The sequence below is a fragment of the Colias croceus genome, chromosome 28 (assembly GCF_905220415.1).
Source record: "Colias croceus chromosome 28, ilColCroc2.1".
NCBI classification, from domain to species: Eukaryota; Metazoa; Arthropoda; class Insecta; order Lepidoptera; family Pieridae; genus Colias; species Colias croceus.
In genome coordinates, this window is record NC_059564.1 from 4752745 (window position 1) to 4777541 (window position 24797).

The window sequence follows — 24797 nt, forward strand, 5'->3', positions numbered from 1 at the left end:
TACGGAATTTCTCGATTCGGTCCCCGCGCTCAAGGCCCGCGATAGAAGCTATGCAATAGCTTCATAAAGATTAAAAATTCAACTATAATGCCTTTACTTGTAAATTCGCGCCGTTTTCCATTCCGAACATTGCTAATAGATGACGCCACACGTTACTTAGATCGCGATTTATATATTTTTTCCGTGGACGATATAAACAAAATTCCTCTTGTAGTTACTATATTTCTAGTAAACAATTAATAAAAAAATAGCTATTGAATTTTTGAAGAGTCGGTTAACGATATTTCGTTCAACCCGACTTAATAATATTATTCCCGTTCCTGTGGGATTTTCGGGATAAAAAGCATAAAGTCTATGTTTTATTCTGGGTCTTCAGCTACCTGCCTACATACCAAATTGTTATTGTAATCGGTTCAGTAGTATTTGCTTGAAAAAGTAACAAACATACATCCATCCGTGATCGATCCTCACAATCGTGGTCGATCGCATGAACTTGTCCTTACAGGCGGTCTCCGACTGGGGCGATGCCAATCTGGTCAAGTTCAATGCGTCTAAGACCCAGGCGTGTCTGTTCTCCGCTAAACGGAGTCCATTCCACCTGACTCCGAATTTCCAAGGTGTGTCCGTGCCGATAACTAACCACCTCGAGCTTCTTGGTATCACCTTAACGCCTACTCTGAACTTTGGTTCCTTCATTGAATCTAAAGCCCAAGTAGCCTCAAAAAAGCTTGGAATTCTGGCGAAGGTGAGACAATATTTCAGCCCGGGACAGTTGCTCAACCTTTATCAAGCACAAGTCCGATCGTGCATGGAATACTGTTCTCACCTCTGGGACGGTTCCGCCAAGTACCAGCTGGAGGCGCTTGAGGCGATAGAGAGGCGTGCCAAGAGGCTCATAAACGACAATGACCTAGTAGGCAAAAAGCTCCAGAGCCTCGGTCACCGCCGCAGAGTGGCCAGCTTATCGGTCTTCTATCGGATACACTTTGGAGAGTGCGCTGCGGAACTGCACGATCTCGTTCCGCCATCCCCGTTCTTCCATCGATCGTCGAGGCGCACAGATTCTAGGCATCGCCATATGGTGGACGTTCCATGTACCCGGACTAAGCGGTTCGGTTCCACATTCTTTATCCGAACCGCGAGGGACTGGAACATGCTTCCTGAGTCTGTGTTCCCCGACGAGTACAATATGGGGGTCTTCAAGCGTAGAGTGAACAGGTACCTTCTAGGGAAGCGCGTTCCATCTTAGACCGCATCTCAGCTTAACATCAGGCGAGATTGTGGTCAAGCGCTTCCCTATTACCAATAAAAAAAAAAAAAAAAAAAACAAACTTTCGTATTAATATTGTATTAGTAGGATTAATTATCTACAACAAGCTATTTCCCGCATTGCTAAGCAGCAGTCTTATCGTGATGATTTTATATTATAGCCTTCCTCGACAAATGAGCTATCTAACACTGAAAGAATTCCAAATCTAACCAGTATTTCTAGAGATGAACGCATTCAAGCAAACAAATTAATCTTCAGCTTTATTAAAAACTACACGGCTGCCGTTCAAATGATTTACTTATGCTGTTTGGGGTTTGTTTGGACTTTAGTTTGCATAAGTTTTTGCCATGTGGACTCACTTCTCTGTACCTCATAAGTATATAGTCTATGGACTCACTAACTATACGGTTTAAAATTATATATTATTAGTAAAAAGGTAATGTGGCTAATTTGCCACATTTTACATAGGTTGTCACTGCTTACTATGGTTGAATTGAATCATGCCAATATGCCTTCCAAGCCCGTGGGTTTGATTCCCACCCGGGGCAAATATTTGTGTGATAAACATAGATGTTTGCTCTGTCATCTGTGTCTGGGTGTTAATTATCTATATAAGTATTTATTTAAAATTATATTAGTAGTATGTTTATCAACCATCTGGTTTCCATAACACAAGCGAAAGCTTAGTATGGGATCAGATTGTGCCGTGTGTGAAAATTGTCCTGAAATATTTATTATTTATTTATTATTAACTAGCGACCCGCCCCGGCTTCGCACGGGTGCAATGCTGATACTAAATACACTAGGTACAGAAAAACTGTGAACGTTGTTATAAAAACATAGCGGCCCGCTCCGGCTTCGCACGGTTATAAAATATACAGGGTGTAATCGTTAAGTGTGCACAAGCGATTATTCCGTAAATATTGCAGATATCAAAAAACTTTAAACTGATATCGATAGTACTTAACCTAATGAGTAAAATGGCCAGAATATTTTTTTAAAAATAAAACGAGAAATATCCAAAAATGTTGCATTAAACGCTCCCATACAATTTATTTCCCATACTTTTGTATTCATAGCAGATTTTCGAAATGACGTGAAGAAAATCAAAAAAAGAAAGAAAAAGCTACAATCTTTCATATTATATACAGTACATGGGATATTCATATCTCATACTAAATGTATGAGAGGGTTTAAAGTTAATTTTTTTGACATTTTTCGTTTTATTTTTAAAAATTTATTATGGCCATTTTACTCATTACGTTAATTTAAATAAACGTAATGAGTAACGTAATAACGTAATTAATGCCTGGGAAATTCCCGGAAAATATCCGGAAAATGCTTGGAAAATGTCCGGAAAATCCCCGGAATTTGCCTGGAAATTTCCGGAAAATGTCTGGAAATGCCCGGAAAATGACTGGAAAATGCCCGGAAAATTCCCAGAAAATGCGTGCAATTGTCCGGGAAAAGCGTGGAAAATGCCTGGAAGATATCCGGAAAATTCCTGGAAAATCCTTGGGAAATGTCCGGAAAAATGCCTGGGTAATGACCGGAAAATTCCCGGAAAATATCCGGAAAATGCCTGGTAAATGTCTGGAAAATGCCTGCAAAATGCCCGGAAAATGCCCGGAAAATGTCTGGGAAATATCCGCAAAATCCCCGGAAAATGCTTGGGAAATGTCCGGAAAATGTCTGGGAAATGCCTGGAAAATTCCCGGAAAATGCCTGGGAAATTCCCGGAAAATGCCTGGGAAATTCCCGGAAAATGCTAGGAAAATGTCTGGAAAATATCCGAAAAATGCCTGGAAAATCCCCGGAAAATGCTTGGGAAATGCCCGGAAAATGCCCGGAAAATTCCCGGAAAATGTCTGGGTAATGTCCGGAATATGCCTGGAGATGCCCGGAAAATGCCTGGAAAATCCCCGGAAAATGCCTGGGAAATGCCCGGAAAGTGACCGGAAAATTCCCAGAAAATTCCCGGAAAATATCCGGAAAATGTCTGGGTAATGTCCGGAAAATGCCTGGAGATGCCCGGAAAATGCCCGGAAAATTCCCGGAAAATATCCGGAAAATGTCTGGGTAATGTAATAAATAATAATAATAATAAAAACATTTATTGACCACAAAACACACCACACAGATACAAAAAACAAACATAATTAAAAGAGAAAACAAAAAACCAATAGAACTTAAAAACTAATAAAACTTACTTAAAACATAACAAATAAAATAATATAAAAAACCTTATAACTAAACTTAAAAAATATAACTAAAAACAACAACAAAGAACTGTGTGGTAATGTCCATCATCAAAAGGGACTACTCAGTTATAAGCTGTAGTGCCCCATAGGAACACTAACAGCACTGATTTTCAGGAGCCCCTATCGGTTGCGACGGTTGGAGTTACAGCTTTTTTTTTTTAAATAGATAATAATATATAACTAACTATATATGATGAAATAGTGATAAGTGTGAGATATATATTTATAAAATATTTGTACTTACTACTTATATAATATAAGAAATATATATGTAATAAAAATATATGTATAGAAAAAATAATAAATTAAGAATAATAAATAACTACAATAAGAAGTATGTTATTATATATGTAGAGAATAGAGATACCTATACACATACAGCGGGACACATCAACGGCACTAAGGCTGGTACAGAGTATTTAATAAATGTTTTTTATATTTAAATCGAAAGTTTGTAATACTTTTTACTTCAGACAGGGGTGGTGGAAGGTTGTTCCAGCACTTAGTGGGGAATGTCCGGAATATGCCTGGAGATGCCCGGAAAATGCCTGGAAAATCCCCGGAAAATGCCTGGGAAATGCCCGGAAAGTGACCGGAAAATTCCCAGAAAATTCCCGGAAAATATCCGGAAAATGTCTGGGTAATGTCCAGAAAATGCCTGGAGATGCCCGGAAAATGCCCGGAAAATGCCCGGAAAATGCCTGGAAAATCCCCGGAAAATGCCTGGAAAATGACCGGAAAATTCCCGGAAAATTCCCGGAAAATTCCCGGAAAATATCCGGAAAATGAAAATTTCCCGTTTTATTTTTAAAAATTTATTACTCATTAGGTAAAGTACTTTCGATATCGGTTTAAAGTTTTTTGTTATCTGTAATAGTTACGAAAAAATAGCCTGTGCACACTCAACGATTACACCCTGTATAGCCGGGCGGCCGGCCGGTACCGCCGCAAACGTAGCGTTCCCGCAATTTTTAAATCTGTTATATCTTCGAAAATATTCACTTAAATCATACGGTGTAAAGGGCCATATAGATCTATATTAAATGAACAATGTATTCAAGGTATTTAATTGGTTAAGGATTAATGCTGTATTGGTTAAAATCGCTTCGAAAATTAGCCATTATTTGTCGTTAAAAGTAAATGACAAATAAAAAGTTATTGTGGATTATCCATAAGAGATAGACATATACCATCGCGGACTTTTCTGTATACCTTTTCAATGTGTACAATACTTAGTACATTATTTTGATCAAACTCGTAGGGTTCAGCCTGCGTTTGCAATGTAAGCGGAAAAAATGTAATTATTTACGACATCACATTAGAAACCTCAAAAATAACAGTACTTCTCCACTATTTAATGGATATTATTATACATATAAACCTTCCTCTTGAATCACTCTATCTATTAAAAAAAACCGCATCAAAATCCGTTGCGTAGTTTCAAAGATTTAAGCGTACAAAGGGACATAGGGACATAGGGACAGAGAAAGCGACTTTGTTTTATACTATGTAGTGATTAATATGCCATCTTACTTTGACGTTAATGTGTGCAAAGCAAGAAGCTGTGCAAAGTGTGCCGTTTTTGAAGATCGAATGTTGTGTTGGTAATCTATATCTACTCCTTTTTTACATTGAGTTAATATGTATGCTTTTTTTAATTGTATGGTTTTAAATGTTGGCAACGCAACGCAAGTATTTATCAAAAGAAGAAATACATACATAACAACAATTGGAAATTTTTATCAAGACTGCAAAACATACGAATAAAGTTTATTTTCTTGTAATTAGTAATTACCTATGATATTTGATTGATCACCTAGAATAGGTAGTTCAAAAACAATGTAAAAATAATTAATAATTATAATTATTATATGCTATGACGCTATTGTCATAATACGCGCCAATTTTAGATTATCAACAGATAACATAAGAACTAAAGTAAATGCCGTGTAAAGATGTACAGATAATGAATTTCGAGAAACATTGACTTGGAAAATTAATTGCATTTTTGGAGTATGTAGTTATTATGAATATTTAGTTCTCGTTGTATATTATCGCAAGTTTAGACCTTCCTTAGACCAAGGTTAACATTGGCTTTAATATTTTCAAACTAGCTGTACCGCGCAGTTTCACCCGCGGGCTCAATGAAGTATTTTCATATCTTATGTGTTATTCTGGTACATAACGTATATTACAGTAAAGTTTCATCCAAATCCGCCCTGTAGTTTTGTTGTGAAAGAATAACAACAAACATACATCCTCCCTCACAACTTTTGAATTTATAATAGGTATTAATAGGTAGGATTACTGAACACATATTGACGAATTTGTCACATATATGTGGAAGTGTGAGAGAAAACTGGAAATATATTTTTAGAACTTGATTTTTTTTTATCCCATAAAATAACAAATGGCGTAATGGCTCAATGGCGTGCCATGACTGAGGCCTATGTTCAGCAGTGGACAAATATGGGCTGATAATGATGATGATGGTGATGAAACTATGAATGAATGAATGAAACTACTACATTGATTAAAAAACTACTACAATGATTAAAAAAATATTGTAAATGTATATTATAGATATTGTAAATAATTTTAAGTTATTCAAAAATCCAAAAGTTCTTCATGTAACTGCACAATTATGTTATCGCAACGGTTTAATTATTAATATTATAAATATTATAGGTCGACATCACTACAAAGAATCAAACTCAAACATTTTTCTATTCAATTAGACTTCTTTTATAAGCACTGTTATCTTTATTCTTTTATTTATTTATTATTTATTTTATTTATTTACTGTTGAATCGTCATAACATTTTTTAACATTTACCACCGATTCGGAAAGCAGTATCTAAGAGAAGATAAATTATATTACAGTATAAAACGAATTTGCTGTTGCTGTTTGCCATCCCTATGTATACTTAAAACTATGCAACGGATTTTGATGAGATTTTTAAGCTATTGCATAGCTTCTATCGCGGGCCTTGAGCGCGGGGACCGAATCGAGAAATTCCGTAACGAAAAAACCTCACGCTCCCCACTCCGACGGGCGGATGTGTGGAACTTGAAGGCATAGCATGCAATAGCTTTACCGCGGCAGTCCCCGAGTGCCACACGTCGTTTTTATAATAGATAGAGATAGAGAGGTTCTCGAAAAATGTTTTAACTAGTACCTAGTTATATAATTTGTTAAGTTTTGAACAAAGCGTGCGAAACCACGCGAGGAATGCTTTATTTTTCAGTTTATTATCAGAGTATTTTTTATTTGACAAAATATTTCAGTTAGATTCAGATGAACTAAAAAAGCTAGCACTCTCTGACAGCAACACATAGCCGGAACGGACCAGCTGCGAATCTAATAATTGAACAAAAAAAAATAGGTTAACTGACATTTTGACTGTTTAATATTGTTCAAGTCACAGGTTCAAGTAAAATTCTATCAATAAAACCACAATAAAACATTTACATTGAAAAAAAAAAATATTTATGAGTTTACATAAGGGTTTACACAATGTTTTTTAATTTTTTCCACGATAGGGCTGTATGACACATTCAGAATTAAAATATAATTATTTAATCGTACTTATAACATGTGTTCTTATCATTATCGTAGATGCATCAACATATAATTATCAACGTTTTCGTTGGACACTGATTATTAATTAAACGGACTAAATAGTGACAAGTGTTTTGTGTTAATTATGTGATTGGTCTCGGTGAGTCTTTTTTTTTTATAATTTTCTGTAGTTTTTATAGTTTTCAACCAAAAACAAAATCGGAGACTTCTGTGAGACCCAAATTTCGGTCACCAAGAAAGCTGTTCTTGAGTTTTTTTTGCGAAGAAAAAAAGATAACTTTTTTTTTAAATTTTGAAAATAGAATTTTGCTGTAAAAGGAAAGTTCTTTACATAGGTATCTCATATCTTAAAGGTTTTGTTAATTTAATATAATTATCGTTTTGTTTTCATCACTGAACGGAAATTTACAAGCAATTTACAAGGTAGGTAATTTGAATAATTAGATAATTATTTGATATACATAGAAAAAGCTTTTTCAAATACGTTTGAATTAGTCATAACCAATTATTATAACTTACCTTCAGTTAAACCTCAGTTATTTTTCCTGTTTTAACATAGAACAATTAATGCAATAAAATAAAATTAACAAATGAAATAATTATTAGTACTAAGTATTTTTATAATATTATATACCTAACTATGTTATATTATAAAACTGATCGATACTTTCTTAAAAAATTACCAAATGTTATTCAAACCATTATGTATGTCTGTATGTCCAAGAATAGAATACTTTAATTAATTATTAATGATAAGGAACTAAACGTAATTTAGTACGCAAATCCGTCAATTATATCTAATTAAATATTTTAATCATTATAATACGCAACGCCATCTTTTAATTATCTTTTAAAAAGCATACGGAAACGAGACAGCTATAAAAATGTCTTTCTAAAGTTGTGTGTACATATCATATTATGTGTCCAAGTTAAAAATGGTTCCATTGTAATCGGTTCAGTAGTATTTGCGTGATAGAGTAACAAAAATACATATAGGTACATACACTTACATCCATCCTCACAAACTTTTGCATTTATAATGAAATACACGGCAGCCAGTTCGATTCCCAGTTGCAAGTGAATTTTCGAAATCTTTAAACGCAGTTCTATCTTCTATAATATAAAAATGAATCTCAAAATGTGTTGGTAAGCGCATAACTTTAGAACAGCTGAACCGATTTCTTTAATTCTTTTTTTATTATATTCCTTGAAGTACGAGGATGGTTCTTATGTAGAGAAAACATGAATATGTACCACGGGCGAAGCCGGGGCGGACCGCTAGTTTTTTATAAAAATTAAGGCATGTTTCCTATACGCATAAATGTCAAGCTTAAGGTGGCTTAAGATTCAATAAGACAGAGTTTCTTTCGCATTTGTAATATTACCTAGGTACTAGCTTGTCGCCCACAGATTCGCTTGCGTAGTCAAAGGAAAACCCGCATAGTTTACACTTTCCGTAGGATTTTCAGGATAAAAAGTTTGATATGTCGTAGGTACCCTCTATGTGTGTGCCAAATTACATGGAAATCGGTTCAGCAGTTTATGCGTAACGAATAAACAAACATACAAACTTTCGCATTTATAATACCTATTAGTAGGATAGTTAGTATTATTGTTATTATGTCACATAATAACACTGTTGGTAGGGTCACCAATGTTAGAGTCACCAATGTAGGGGCTTGTTATGTGCGGGTGTAATGAAAGTTGAAATTACTACGCAAAGGTTATATTTCGTTAACTACATATATTTATCCGTATGTAATTAATATTCGACCTAATGCGACCCACCCGCGTCCCGACAAGCCCGTGACTGTCCGTGCATAGGGCACGAACTGTTTATATACGAGTTACCGTGTGAACTTTCTTTGGGCTACACTTGAAATTCGATAACTCCTAAATTGGCTTGTCGTCGCTACAACACTAATAATGTCAACCTAATTATGATCTGTATAATATTAGTGTAGTTTTTTAATCCAAATTTCAGCTAATTAAGTACTTTAGTGTCACCGTAAAATCGATTTTGATAATAATGCGTAACAAATACGTAAATATTCGAGTTTATTTACAGATTGCTCTTCGAATCACAGTCGCATTGGAGTGATTTTTTTTCTCGTTAAAGAAAATGTTTTGATATTTGTAAGAAAAATATAAATATAGAAGAGATGAGAGATGTCCTGTTACATTAGATAAGTTATCATGGTAGGTAGGTAAGTTTTCTTAATATCTTGAATATATATAGGGACAGAAGAAGCGACTTTGTTTTATACTATGTAGTGGTAAACTAATATAATTAATCTAATAAAATCTGTGTGGAATTAAAATTTGTGTAAAATGTATAATTGTGGGTCTATGTTGCCTGAATAAAAATAATATGAACAACTTTCCGCCCTCGGCTTCGCTCGCGTTTTCGAAGAACTCGCATAGTTGCCATTTCTGTGGTATATATACCCTATGATAGCGATTTGAAAAATTCTTTCGGTGATCCGAAATAATTTTTCAAATCGGACCAGTTCTTGAGATTAGCGCGTTCAAACAAACAAACTCTTCAGCTTTATAATATAATATTAATACCTTAATAAAGTATAGATTGATTTCACAAAACTTTTCACACACGTGTAATTATTAAAATTAAAATGATGATTCATTACTGATAGTTGATTTGAATAGTTGGAAATGTAAATCATTAATTACTTTTGTATTCAAAATTGCTTAGATAAAAGTCTCCAAGAATCGGGTTTTCGTCGATGTAGTTTTGAGCCTAATTTCTACGAATCTAAGTACCTATGTTTGATTGTACAAGTGATATCACTACATAGTATAAAACAAAGTCGCTTTCTCTGTCCCTATGTGTGCTTAAATCTTTAAAACTACGCAACGGATTTTGATGCGGTTTTTATATAGATAGAGTGATTAAAGAGCAAGGTTTTAGTACATAATTTATTAGGTTTTAGACAAAGTGGGCGAAGCCGCACACGGAATGCTTGTTGTGTATAATATACAATTAATATATAATATGTAAAACATAGCAGATTCTTGGCTATACTAGATGTTTCTGTAGTTTGCTTTAAAATTTCGAATTTAATGTCTAAAATGATGGTGTTTCAAAAAGTTAATAATTTTAAGTTTATAAGTTTATATGTTACATGATAAAGTTTTATAATGAAAAATAATTTAAATAAATCTCGCTGTTCAATTTTTTTAGGAAAAAGTTAGTTATTGTAAAGATCAAAATCTTTACTGTGTAAAACTTGATTCGTGTATCTTAATTTTATTTAGGTAATCTATTTTCCAATAAGCTTTCTAAGTGGCATAGGTAATGATTTTGCGACGCGACTGTAGCCCGAATTTTCAAACGTTGTTTTAATATTATTTATTTACTTTTAAATTTAAAATTTGCGTCAAACAGATAATAAACTATCCAAAATAATGTGCTGAATTGAGATTTAAAAAACAAAATGATAAGAAGCGAATCCACGACTTTAAGCGAAAAGCTTTACGTTTAAGCGAATTTGAATTTTGGCGCTTTGAAAACAGTCGAATTAACAACGAAATAAACGGTTCAACAGAGAAGAACTACTTTTTCTGAAACGACGTCAACATTTGCGTCAAAAAGAGCCGCATAGACAATTAATAAATATGTGTAATTCTTGTAATTTGTAGATTTATAGATTTTATGATCATATTTAAATATGAAATCAGTAATAAGTGTGTAAGCTGCATTGATAAAATTATTCGATTACACAAAATTATATGAAGCCATGTAAATTACTGAAAAAATGTTATTGTATCATGCCGCTGCGATAAGAGATAAAGTTAAAATGGCATCTATTACACCGCACCTATTTATTTATTTTAATTAAGCACTTTAAAAAGACAAACAAAAGAGTATTTACATTATGTGTTACTATTATTAGAGCCCTTGGTAGAGCCATTTTAATAGGCAACATTTGACTGTGATTTGACAGTTCAACAAAATTCAACAACGTAACCTAGTAACGACGACATAGAATAATACGAGTAGGTATATTACATAGGTATTTCGTTTTGTTAGAACACATTTGGTTAACTTTTTTCAATTATAATAGCATATTTTATAATAATAATGACCGATACGAGTAATTTAAAGGTTTGATTTCACTAATAAACCATTTTAAACGTCTGAATCGAATTTCTGATTTAAAGAACTGACGTCGCTACAATGTTGTTTCAGTTAACCTTTTATATTTTTAAATACTAGAGACGTTACCCTAAAAAACAATGAGAGAGTTTAAAGTTAATTTTTTTAGATATTTCTCGTTTTATTTTAATTAAAAAGTTATTATTGCCATTTTACTCATTAGGAGTACTTTCGATATCAATTCAAAGTTTTTTGACATCTACAATAGTTACGGAATACGGCTTCGCTAATGTGAGAATTTTGTCTATGAAAACACGATAGCTCACGTGCGAGTGGAAAAATAGGGCGGATTGCTTGTTAGGGGTGTACATAGAGTTTTAAGAATTCATCTATTTGAAAAAAAAAAAATGGAATTTTGTAAGTATTTTTTACGTACTCAGCGTAAGCAAAACTTAATACTCCTTTGAGCTTAGTCAGTATTCGTATCTAGTGAGTCAAGTTAATCATTTCATAAGAAAGGCTAATATAAAACTCGTCATGTCGAAAAAAATCTCTTAATCCAGTATAACACAAATAATGTCGATTGGGATTAGTGAAAAACCTAATTATGAAAGATTATTTTATTATCAAAGTGATATAATATTAAGTATCTACAGTTTAACAGACAGATTAGCTAATAGAGCTGTTAATTCTAAAATATGATAATTTAGAAAATCCTATACTAATATTATAAAGCTGAAGAGTTTGTTTGCTTGAACGCGCTAATCTCCAGAACTACTCCATTTGAAATACCTACTCTTTTAGTGTCAGACAGCCCATTTATTAAGAAAGGTTATATATTATCATCCCGCAAAGACCAATAAGGGGATAAACCGGTGGGCAGAGCTAGAGTGATATGAAAATCTACGTTATTGAAATATCACACGTGAAAAGGTATTGATAATTTTATGGTCTACAATTTTATTCAAAAGTGATTTTTAGATAAAATTTATCGTGTCGGAAAAAATTAAAACATTTAAATAATAAATCTGTGCTTTGAGCCAACAAAGAGAGAGCGGAAATAAGAAACCTTTCTCAAACACAAAAGTATATTCACTACTTATAGGAAGGAAAAGTATGACGTAATGTTAATTTAATTAAGTCACATTTAATTATAAAATAATACCTTGAAAACGAGTAATTTTTCTTTATTTCCTATATCTTTATCTTGACGGCGTTTTACAAGTGTTTTTATATGTTACACTGAAATCAGAGCTATCAATCTATTGTTATCTTTATATTTAAAAATAATATTATTATTTGATTAGTATACATTTAAATATATTCAAGTTCAGTATTTTTGCTTTCCCTTGGGATTTGGTAAATTTTAACAATTTGATAAAGCAGGCTACTCACGTACCTGCAGCAGGGGCAATATTGGAATTGCACCCTTAATTGGCTCCTTAACGCGAGGTATTTCAACGCGAGGCAAGATTGGAGGTGAGGTGTGCGGGGCCGTTCGCGTGACACGCGCTCCTCGCGCTCCTCGCGTCGTTTGTTTTTCGTAACGTTAGCGCTATGCCACAGTGTAAAATACTTATATCAAAAGTAAATTGTGATCAATTTTTATTATGTAAGCAATGTAAAAGTGTTTGTGTCAGATTGTAAATATAAAAGTAAATAAAGAAATCATTTACAACTTTATAAACTGAGATAAGTAGGTACTAGGAATTTATTAATTAGCACAACATAATTATGGAAGTACTTGGTGTAACTAATAAATATTACTTGCTGCTACCAGTAGAAGCTTAGAGTATTATATTAGAATAGTATAGAGCGCGTGTATTACAATATAACTACAATACTACAACAATCTACAAAAATGGTCTGATATTATTTCTTCGTAAAATTATAAAAAAAAAAGTTTTATTGAAAAATATAAATATCGCTAATTTCTGAACATTTTCACTCATAACATTTTTATTTATAGTTCTATGACAAAAAGTTACTGGACCAAAATTGTAGAAAATTTAATTTGCAACAAATAATGTTGACAATTTTTTTTTATCAGATTAATAGTTTAAGAGATATATCATAAAAACCATATTAAGCGCTATTTTTAAGATGGCGGCCGTGGGACAAGGGTGGCGACCCCACAAACTTGGTGATAGCTTCACACTAACCCCCCCTACACATCAAAAAAATAAAATGCGTCCTCCTAAAAAACGCAACCCCAAATGTAACTTTTCAATGAACTATAATAACAATGATTATGAACTAACTATTATCATCTATTATACAGTAAAAGTTCCTTATTCGCGCTTCCTTTATTCGCGTTTTCACTATTCGGGAATTAAAAAAATGCGACCCAATTTCTATATTCGCGACTAAAAATTTTTTTATTCGCGGATTTAATAAGTACATACATAATAATAAAATTATTCCAATAGGTATCTAACACAATATCCTTGTCAAATGGACTAATAAGAAAGTAAAATAGATCTTATTACAAGTTAGCCTAAAATACATAATATTATGTTGTTAATTAATGATATCGCCGAGGCCTTTGACCCAAGCCGCCTTTGTCGCAAGCCGCCTTTGCCGCGATTGATGTTTTTGAGAATGTAAATAAACAGAATGGAAGCAACCTTATAACTCAATAAATAAAGTATATTTTTAAATGTAGTTCCGTTTATAGTAAAAGCCGCTTTGCGTGTTTTATAGGTTTCGTCTTTCACATTCGTTACAAAAATAATTGTGATCGAGTAACGTCTACTGCACTCTTCCTAGTTTATAAATTTATAATGTCAACTAAAAAAAATGAGACACGAAAAAAATCTCAATCGTCACCTAGGAACGTATAACGTAGAACCTATAATCCCATATAATAATTACCATTCCGTATTCACGGTTTCTGTATTCGAGGCATATATTTTATGGAACATATACCCCGCCAATAAGGAACTTTTACTGTAGTGATTAATAATTATTATTAGTCAATAATCATTATTATTTGACTATTATCAATTATTTTTTAACAAATAATCATTATTGTTTTTTTCCTTAAAATAAACAACTGTAATTAATAATTATACCCCAAAATTATGCAAATAATACACCAATTACGTAATAATAATCCATACTAATATTATAAATGCGAACGTAACTCTGTCTGTCTGTCTGTTACTCAATCACGCCTAAACTACTGAACCAATTTGCATGAAATTTGGTATAGAGATATTTTGATACCCGAGAAAAGGCATAGGCTACCTTTTATTGCGAAATATGTACCACGGGCGAAGCCGGGGCGGACCACTAGTATTATATATATAAAACAAATTATTATAAACTAAACTCTTATTTCACAGTAACGCAGCTTTTATCGTTTTGAAATAAAAGCATACGAGGTGAAACTTTATGACCAACTGATATTTTTATTCTGTGGCATCAAGTAACTACGTTTTTATCATATTACTCAATTTACATACTAGTTCTCTTTTCCTGTCCTTTTTTGTGATACTGACACTGCTTTCTTCCGAATTTTGTTTGTTTTGTTACCCATTTTCAATAATTTATCTTTACTCAAAACTTAAAATCGAGCGGAGATAATTTGACACAGGTCCTACGTTAGCAAGCGCCTGATCAGGACTGGCGGGGTAGCGGGCAGCGCGGTTTGTAAAGAAAACGCTGGGCAACGTTAAGTTCTGAGATATAATATGTATTTAATAATTACAGGGCTTCAGTAGAAAACCAAAATTTAGCACGTTTTCTGCAGTACATCAAAATACATATCCTTATATAAAAATTATTTCCAAAATCAGAAATTTCATTAATAAATAATTCGTTTTCGATCTTTATTTTAGCCTATTTTTATGATTTTATATGATCGAACAAAATACACGTGGTTGTGTAACAAATTAGCACACTTTTTAGGAAATATCTTGAAGTGTATTGATTATTTTTTCTAGAAGCGTCATATAATTGCAAATACATGAAAAATTTGATCTTGCAAACCAATTTTACTCCGCTTCGCTGAAAGGACTCCCCTTAATTGTGATGTGTATAGGCAAGCAGGGGCAATTTAGAGAACAGCTGAATTTGCTTCAATCACCGTGCAACCGAGATTGTTCAGATACCTATTGCCCCTGCGACAGCCAGCTTAACATAATACATTAATTTATAATTATGTATTTGATTTATGAAAAACTCACAATAGATGATAATTTATGATAACATGAAAGTTTGTAGTGTAATGAAATGTAAAAGTTGAGAAAATAGGTAAAATATTTGAAGGATTGAACATTGTTGGTTTTGTTTCTAGCAAAACATAATATAATATAATGATTTCTTCAAAGACCTTTGTGTCTCTACCAAAAAATAATAAACATATAAATAATTAAATAAAAAGTCGCTCTAAACTCATGATATTATTTTATTGTCACTTATCCTTGATTAGAGTACAAAGTTTGAGTAAAATGTGTCCGTTTAAAGGCCCAAATGCACAATAATACAGGGGCCGTATTATGACCTCTTATTTCCAGACAGATTACGCCGTGAATTGAACTGTCTGGCAAAGTCTGGCAGTTCGCCATAAAAGCGTGCAAATAAAAGTGTAATATTGCAAAAAACGTTTTCCCTTCGCGAAATTCACGATTATTGTAATTTGTTTGTTATGAATTGATTATTATCAATTCCACGAATCGCGATTTCTTATCAAACGATAAATAACTTGTAGCAACATTAATTTTCGTTGTTCTATTGTCTTATCAGTTGTTATCAGTACATTATAATTAAATGACGTTACGATGATGTTTGTTCGTTTCGTTTTGATTTCTGTACACTAAAACCGGCTACTCACGTACCTGCCGCAGGGGCAATATTGGTACAATCTCGGTTGGTCGGCGGTCGGAGCAATTTCAGTTGTTCTCTAAATTGCCCCTGCTTGCCTATACACATCACAATTAAGGCGCCAATTAAGGGCCCAATTCCAATATTGCCCCTGCTGCAGGTACGTGAGTAGCCGGCATAACTTGACAAATATATACCTCCCGATGAGCCGCTTGGAAAAGTTTATATATTCGTTGTTGAAAACAGTTTCAATCGCTTAGAGCGCAATGTTTTTAAGTCGATCTGTTTATTTAAAACGTTTAAGATTTTAAATATTGATATGATAATAATTTACGGAATAACTTAGAAGGTTCCTTAAATAGGGACGAAATAAGTTAACCAACTTGGTATTACATGGATGACACAACTTTTTCCGGTAGAAAGACTTGGCTTTTTTACAGGATGTTTTTGATGGCTCTATATATTCATATTATATAGAGCCATCAATAAATGGGCCTCGATAAATGGGCTATCTAACACCGAAATAATTTTTCAAATCGGACCAGTAGTTCCTGAGATTAGCGCGCTAAAACAAACAAACAAACTCTTCAGATTTATTTTTTAGTATAGATTTTCCCCAAACAACACGTTACTGTGTATAATATACGGAAGTTTTTGTCGCATGCTACCAGTTTTACACAATTAAATTTTATAGAGTAGTTATCATTTAATACATTAATATAAAATATGTAATAAAGATTAAAGGGGAGTACCCAATACAGGGATATTGATTTGGCGTAAGAATATAATCTTGAATATTGTATTTAAATACTAATATTTTGAACCGTTAATCTATACATATGTAATAAAGCTGAAGAGTTTGTTTGTTTATTTGCGCTAATCTCACGAACTACGGCTTCGACTTGAAAAACGATTTCACTGCTATTAGTTATACGCTAATAGTTGCGGAGCAATGCGGGTAAATTCACAAGAAACAGTAGTATTAAATATGTGTAAAAAGAATTGAATTGGACACGAGTAGTGCAATTTTATTAAACTTTTAATTTGTAACTTTCCGAGCTTTAACGCATATTCACAAAGGATAAGATTTGGTTTACATCTTTTCAGTTTTTCTCACTTCAATTATTTAGTTTAACTTCGGCTTTATGTTAAGAGTCGACGGGAAATACTTTTGAAGTTGTATTAAATCCGTTAAAAGTACATTCATTATTAGAAATCGGTCAAGTGCTATGTAAAGAGTACTCAAGAGATAGTAAAGGAATGTAGGAAAATCTCTTTATTCTATACATATAATAAATCTGTAGAAGGGTCAATTCTGTACAATGAAAATATTGAAAAAATAAATAGCAGGGGGTGTTACTGGATCGATACCAAAACTAAATATGTAATTAAAAAAAAATTTTGTCTGTCTGTCTGTCTGTCTGTATGTTCAGGCATCACGTGAAAACTAACGGTTCGATTTCGATGAAACTTGGTATAATTATACTTTATTATCCTGGGCGTAAAATAGGATACTTTTTATCCTGGAAAATACGCAGAAAAAAATTAATCTTAATTTTTCAGTTTTATCCATAAACGTTGTTCTGTAGAACCGCGAACACACGTTGCGTATTATTATAGGCCTAGCCGTATTTGGGTCCAATAGATATTTATAAGATGTCATTGTCAGAGTTACTCAAAATGGAGAAATAAACCATCCACGCGAAGACCGACATCTGCGCGGACGAAGTCGCGGGCGGAAGCTATTATATAGTATATATCTATCCTACCTACCTAATAAATTATTTACTAAAACCTTCCTTCTTGAATCACTCTATCTATTAAAAAAACCGCATCAAAATCATAATTAATAAGCATACATAGGGATATTAATAATAAAGGGACAGAGAAAGCGACTTTGTTTTATACTATGTAGTGATTCTCATCCGTAGGTCACGGTAATGTTAGAAAAATAAGCATGTAATAATTAAAACACGTGGATTATAATATGACATCATATTATAAACTAGCTTCCGCCCGCGACTCCGTCCGCGCGGAAAAATTAAGATTTACTTTTTTTCTACGTATTTTTCCGGGATAAAAAGTATCCTATTTTATGCCCAGGATAATAAGGTATAATTATACCAAGTTTCATCGAAATCGAAACGTTAGTTTTCACGTGATGCCTGAACATACAGACAGACAGACAGACAGACAGACAAAATTTTTTTTAATCACATATTTGGGTTTGGTATCGATCCAGTAACACCCCCTGCTATTTATTTTTTCAATATTTTCAATGTACAGAATTGACCCTTCTACAGATTTATTATATATGTATAGATTGATTGATAATGAATGTTATATCGGAAGACCGTTTTCTATTATACAATCATAGATAAAACGAATGTTCTAATGTAATATTTGTGTATCTGTTATCAAAAAATATGTTTCACTTTCATTAACATCAAAGAAGGTTATTTCAAGCTAGTGGAAAAACACTATTTTGTTTCCTGTTATCCTTACTTACTTATCTAGTAACTAATATACTATTAATATTATAAATGCGAAAGTTTGTAAGTTTGTTTCACCTTCGCGTTAAAACTGCTGAACCGATTTTTATGAAATTTACATACAGAGGGTAACTTGGATTAACACATAGGCTAATTTGTATCCCGATAATCCTCCGGGGACGGGAACTATGCTGGTTTTCCTTTGACTACGCGGGCGAAGCTGAAGCTGCGGGTAAAGCTAGTATATAATAGGTATTATAAATGCGAAAGTATTTTTCTGTTGGATTGTCTTTCTTTCACGTCAAAAATGAGTAATTTTATTCTATGTTGATCGTATTCATAATATATATAATAAGAATTACATTTTCCGGGCTAGCTAATATCTATCAAAAATATTTTTTAGCAAAAAACATAATTCAATTAATATAAGATTGTTGACGTTGATATTTAACGCCTATATATTTTTGTCTAGCAAACATATTTCTAAGCTGCGATAAGATGATTATAAATTTAGTAGGTAATTAGAAAGAATAAATGCACCTTTCTATTTTGCTTTGATATTTTCGTAAGGAGTTTAAATTAGGGAAACCCAAAAATGATAGTGTAAGATGAGCTGTTTAACACAGCATAACACGGACAATTTCTTTTAATCTTCTGAATTAAACCCATTGTAACATTATATTCCGCAGGTGAAAACTTTAATAGGTCCATCTGTATTCTATTTTATAATTATACTAGCTGTGCCCCGCGGTTTCGCCCACGTAATCATGCTTTCCTTAAAAAATGTATTATTCAACATTTTGTTATTTCAATGACTTATGGTTTTAGAGAACATTATTTCGGTTTAAAAATTGTAACAATACATAAAAAATATAGAACTAAACAATTATATATGTAATAATTATGTAATTGAAATAAAAAAATATTATACATTTAACGCGGCGCCGCGTTGAAAATGATATCTACATTAAAGTTTTTATAGACTTCAAACTAGATGGCGTTGTATTACTATCGATATGGAGTTTATTTATATATCTTTATTCTATATTCTACTAATAAAAATATGAAATAAGACACATACGTATCAAAAAGCATAAAAAATAATCATGAGTCCCCCAAGGATCTGTGCTGGGTCTGATACTATATAATATTTATATCATTGACAAAGAACATGAAAATTTGGATTTTTCATCATGAACACAAAAAACATTTGTCATTAATCGGCGATCCATTCAATTTGATATAAATCTAAAAACGCATAGATACGAATCTAAAATAATATAATTAGTTAAGGCTGGTAATCAGTGATAATGTGTCATATGATTAACAATTAATTCCCTTTGATAAAACCGCTACAAAGCACCTACCGAAATATTTAGTCGGCTACGGTCTTTGATACGAGTAGCTGACAAAAATCAGAGGTTTTAATTATTTTAATATTTGATAATATTGATGGTGCTACATATTGTGATTTACTATTGAGTGAACAATTGAACATCTAATGTTATAAAATCAGTTCCTGTTTATTTTATTTCTTTAATCTTAATACATACTTTTATATATTAATTTGATTTTGGATATTTTTTTAAATTTACGTGCAGCTATCAGTAATCATGATGTCTCAAAGCAGTATTATTTCCAGAATGGATGAATGACAGCACTATACCAGTCATTTAACTCCTTCACCTTCTCGCACTGGATATAATACTGCTATAAGATATCATAGTGACATTTAATTGAAACATCTGTTTTACAAGTTATCCTAATACTTTATTTCAGACATGCGTATAGCAGCTTTTCTTCTATTATTCGGCGCGAGTTTGGCAGATGTTCTGCCAAATGGTTGTCCTCGAGACTCAAATGTACATTTGTTACTGAGACACGAAACAGATTGTACTAAATTCTATTCGTGTAGTAATGGAAGACCTATCCTGATGTCATGTGGGAGTGGTACCGCTTTCGATGCTGCGCTACAGGTATAAACTTATTCTAGACATAGATATTTTGTATGTTAACACATTTTGTATGAAGGAGTTGAGATAGCTTCAGAACGATGTTCCTATTCGTACCATCATTTATAGGAACTGCAAATGTTTGGAAAGATCTCAATGCAATATCATCTAGGACTTATTATACTATTCTATTATGTTATGTATCGTATATTGTATTCTTTTTTGTTATTTATTAGCTAATTATGAGCTCATTATAGGGATGTAATTGGGCAAATCAAGTTGATTGTTCAACAACAACAAAAATGACACCACCATCAATATCAACGACGCCAGCAACAACAACAACAACCAGTGTTCCAATAACAACTACTCCTGTAACAACAACAAGTCCAGTTACAACAACTAGCCCAGTTACAACAACAAGTCCAGTTACAACAACTAGTCCAGTTACAATAACAACAACTCCTGCGCCCTCTACAACTTTGAGTTCTACAACAACAGAAACACCAACAACAGTATCTCCTTCGTCTTGCCCATATAATGTCAACTTAGACCATTCAGAAGATAATGACTGTGACAAATTCAAACACTGCACGGATAAAATAAAATTAATACTTAATTGTCCTGTAAAAAGCAATAATTTTAATTACTCTCTGAATGTTGATTATAGCAATACAAAACACGAGAAGAAAAATTCGCATTAAAAAGGAAATAATCTAAAGAAATACGACGAATTCACAATTGTATTGAGCCATAAAATATGTATTTATTGTATAAATAAAATATATTAAGAAGAATGTACACTTAGTATTTTATTCTACAGTATTTTTTTCATATTAACATAAATGTATATTATATTTACAATGTATCATTTCTTCAGACAGAAAAAGATTGTTATAAATAAAACAATTGATGTTTATGTCAAAAAACTGAGCTGACTGAACTGAGCAGACTTTGTAATGCTAATTATGTATTTATAGATATCTCAATTTTGGATTGATATTAAAAGCTTTTATAGCGTAGATCTAGATTTCGTCAATGTAACCAATTATTTGTACCACAGATTAAAAACAGAGACAGAATTTTTATAATAAATTCCGCAGATAAAATTAATTGATTGATATAATATTGCAATGTAGATTCTAGACCCTGGAAATTATAAAACGTTTATAGAATTTTTAATAACATAATATTATTAAAAGTCAAATGAATGCCTACTAATTATTATTAATTAAAATTAATAATATCTAATAGATGAACACAACATGTAAAATCTACTTCAACTTCTTTGTTACCTTATTTATTTTATAATCTGTGGTTCTGAAAAAAATGGCGATTGCACAAAAAAATTCATTATCGTTTCGGCAAATTGGCTGTGATACAAATCAGTTTATCGAAATCTAAAATTGATTAGGTATTTTCGCAAATTAGATATTTCGTCAAATAATCCGCAGCATTGAAATGCCGACTGTTCTGATAACGATATTGCCTGGATATTGCTTTGAACTTTGAATCTTTTAAATTTGCCGCCAGAGGCTCTGACGTTTAAAACGTTTGCAACATTGTTTTAAAAACGTCAAGTTTGGGACTTTTCAAACTCAAACATTTATTTATTCAATTAGCCTTCTTCTAGAAGGACTTTTGAATCGTCAATACATATTATATTTACCGTTTATCACCGATAAAGAAGGAAAAAATAAAAAATTGCTTTCTTATTAATGTTTCACTCACGAATATTTGCGTCTCTACCCTTATGTATGGTAAAAAAAAAAACTAGTCTGACAGCTTTTTTTAATTCCAATAACTGACAGAGCATAATATAGGTTTTTATTTATTTATTTATAGGTAATACTTTACAGGCTTTGTTACTGATACTGATAATAATGCTCTATATAGCGTATTTGATGCTTTTTGACAAAAGTTTTCATATTATATTATTATGATTGACTTGTAAAACTTTTAGTATAATCGACTCCGCTTCTAAAGTAGTGACTACACTACTATAGCAGCGGAGTCGATGATAAGTGTTGTAGTAACTTTAAAAAGCTTTCCTAAAGCTTTAATTTTTTTAGAAAGCTCTCGAAAAGTTATTGCTCATAATGTTCATAAAATGGATTCCAGAACTGTAATATCAATTGCTTTATAATGTCTACCAATGAAAATAATGTCTTCATTCCAACTTTCATAGCTTTAGTCAGTATAACTTGAGCTTTATGGCATAAAATAGTTAAAAACCAATACAATAGAAAATAAGACCCTATTTCTAATTTCATCAATCGATCATACCACTGATTACACTCCATTTTAGACACTCCTAAAACCACCCCGTATAATAAATTCTAATATTATTTTTCAGGAATGTGTCTTCAAGGATAAAATAGATTGTGTAGAAAACGATCACAACTATATAGACAGTGGGGGGACAAACTGTAGTGGTAATGAGACGTATCCCCACTCTGACTGTGATAAATATTACCAATGTGAGAGTGGTCAAATTGTTTTGAAATCATGTACCCCTGGTACTCATTATAACGAGGATATACGGGTAAGAATAGGTTTTATTTATAAATAAAAGCTTAATATATATTTTGTAATTAGACATGTTGTTTTCACTGAAATAAATGTATAAACTTTTTTATAGTAAAACTTGTAAACTGTGTGAATGCTTGGCAATCATGGTAGTTTTGTTAATTATTTTTTAATTAAGGTATAATTTTTAGTGTGCTTTTTGATGAAAGTAATAAAATTTGTTGGTCTCTGTTGAGGATTAGAATTTGTTGATTATTGTGAAAGTATAGTAAAGTATTATAATTTTTCGACGTGGATAGATCTATATTTCGACATATTTTTTTTCGTACAACTTAAGAAAAGCTCCGCTTTTTGCACGTACTGAAATAACTATTAAAGAGTATAAATATGATAGAAAATGAAGATAAAGAATTAAACAATTTATATATTGAAAATAAATTATATTTCCAGGATTGTGACACCATCCAAAACGCTGGATGTTTAATAAAATCGAGAAAATCGAGAAACGTCCAGACGTTTCCGAACGGCTGTCCAATCGGTTCAGCAACGAAACTATTGCCACATGAAACGGAATGTGATAGGTACTACCAATGTGTTCACGGGAACAAAGTGTTGATGCCTTGTGCTCCGGGAACGCACTTTAGTTATAAGTTACAGGTAAATTTGTAGTGTCTATTTGCTAATTATACAATTTTTTACTAACTATTACGCGAACATGCGACATTTTAGTACATTGTATTGGTATGTACTGTACTTAATTCTGTTATTTACTCTGTACGGGCTCTACAACCCCGTACATCGTGGTCCTTTTTTTACAATAATGCCTTTATTGCCTTAATTCTATAATTCTATATGGTTTGGTTATTGGTAATGAGTACGTGCGATTTCTACGGTGATCGAATACGAACTGATGTAATATGTACTAAAATGTCGCGTGTCCGCGTAAAATGCTGACATCGAAATATTTTTTTTTGTATTTTTTCTGTGTTTTTGTTTGGTAAAAACGTAACATAATAGAAATTCCTCTTTAATTCACCTTTTTTTTTCTATGACATAAGTAAATATGATACCAATACCTAAAAATTAAATATTTTGTAGCGATGTGATTGGCCACACGCATCAGAATGTGTACCTGGTGGTTCAACAACAACAACAACAACACGACCAGTTACAACACCCAGTACAACAACAACCACTCAAGATAGTAGTGTTGAAACGTTCCCGAACGGTTGTCCCAAAGATTATAGAATAGAAAGACTTTTACCTCATGAAACACAATGTGATAGATTCTATCAATGCGTTCACGGGAACAAAGTGTTGATGCCGTGTGCTCCGGGAACACACTTTAGTTACAAGTTACAGGTAAATATACATTTTATTGATTAAATTTTGAACAAAATTTTGTCTAATTATAATTTACATGTTATATTTTTTCTAGGGTTAACACAGAATTATAAATTTGAAATATAGTGATAGATTTTGTCATTAGTTATCATTTTATTGAAACTTTTTTATAGTTGTCTTCGATTTGTAAACTTACTGTGCCTATTTTATTTCATACTAGCTGTGCTCCGCGGTTTTACCCGCAGTGCTCCGCTCCTGTTGGTCTTAGCGAGATGATATATTGCCTATAGCCTTCCTCGATAAATGGGCTATCTAACACCGAAATAATTTTTCAAATCGGACCAGTAGTGCCCGAGATTAGCGCGTTCAAACAAACAAACAAACTCTTCAGCTTTATAATATTAGTATAGATAGATATTCTA

The 24797-nt window shown here is 32.4% G+C and overlaps 2 protein-coding genes across 2 annotated transcripts in view; both read left to right on the forward strand.

The window, feature by feature from the left end:
- Positions 1–487: 487 nt before the first annotated feature.
- LOC123703952 lies at positions 488–6870 on the forward strand. Its single transcript, XM_045652165.1, has 2 exons — positions 488–1018; positions 6820–6870. Exons 1-2 carry the CDS (start codon positions 488–490, stop codon positions 6868–6870), a joined length of 582 nt encoding a protein of 193 aa, XP_045508121.1.
- A 2414-nt stretch (positions 6871–9284) lies between these two features.
- Positions 9285–24797, forward strand: part of LOC123703953 (mucin-17-like) — a 43872-nt gene continuing 28359 nt past the window's right edge. The window contains exons 1-7 of the mRNA XM_045652167.1: positions 9285–9317; positions 20330–20526; positions 20760–21199; positions 22624–22627; positions 22859–23047; positions 23482–23688; positions 24130–24393. Of these exons, the coding sequence (XP_045508123.1) occupies positions 9311–9317; positions 20330–20526; positions 20760–21199; positions 22624–22627; positions 22859–23047; positions 23482–23688; positions 24130–24393 (1308 nt within the window). The 5' untranslated portion in view covers positions 9285–9310. The remainder of the gene's footprint in view (positions 9318–20329; positions 20527–20759; positions 21200–22623; positions 22628–22858; positions 23048–23481; positions 23689–24129; positions 24394–24797) is intronic.

Coding starts and splice junctions, on each gene's coding strand:
- LOC123703952 (XM_045652165.1), top strand. CDS start 488: ATGAACTTGTCCTTACAGGCGGTCTCCGACTGGGGCGATGCCAATCTG. Junction 1,019..6,819: donor CTGCGGAACTGCACGATCTC/GTTCCGCCATCC, acceptor AAAATATTTCAG/TTAGATTCAGATGAACTAAA.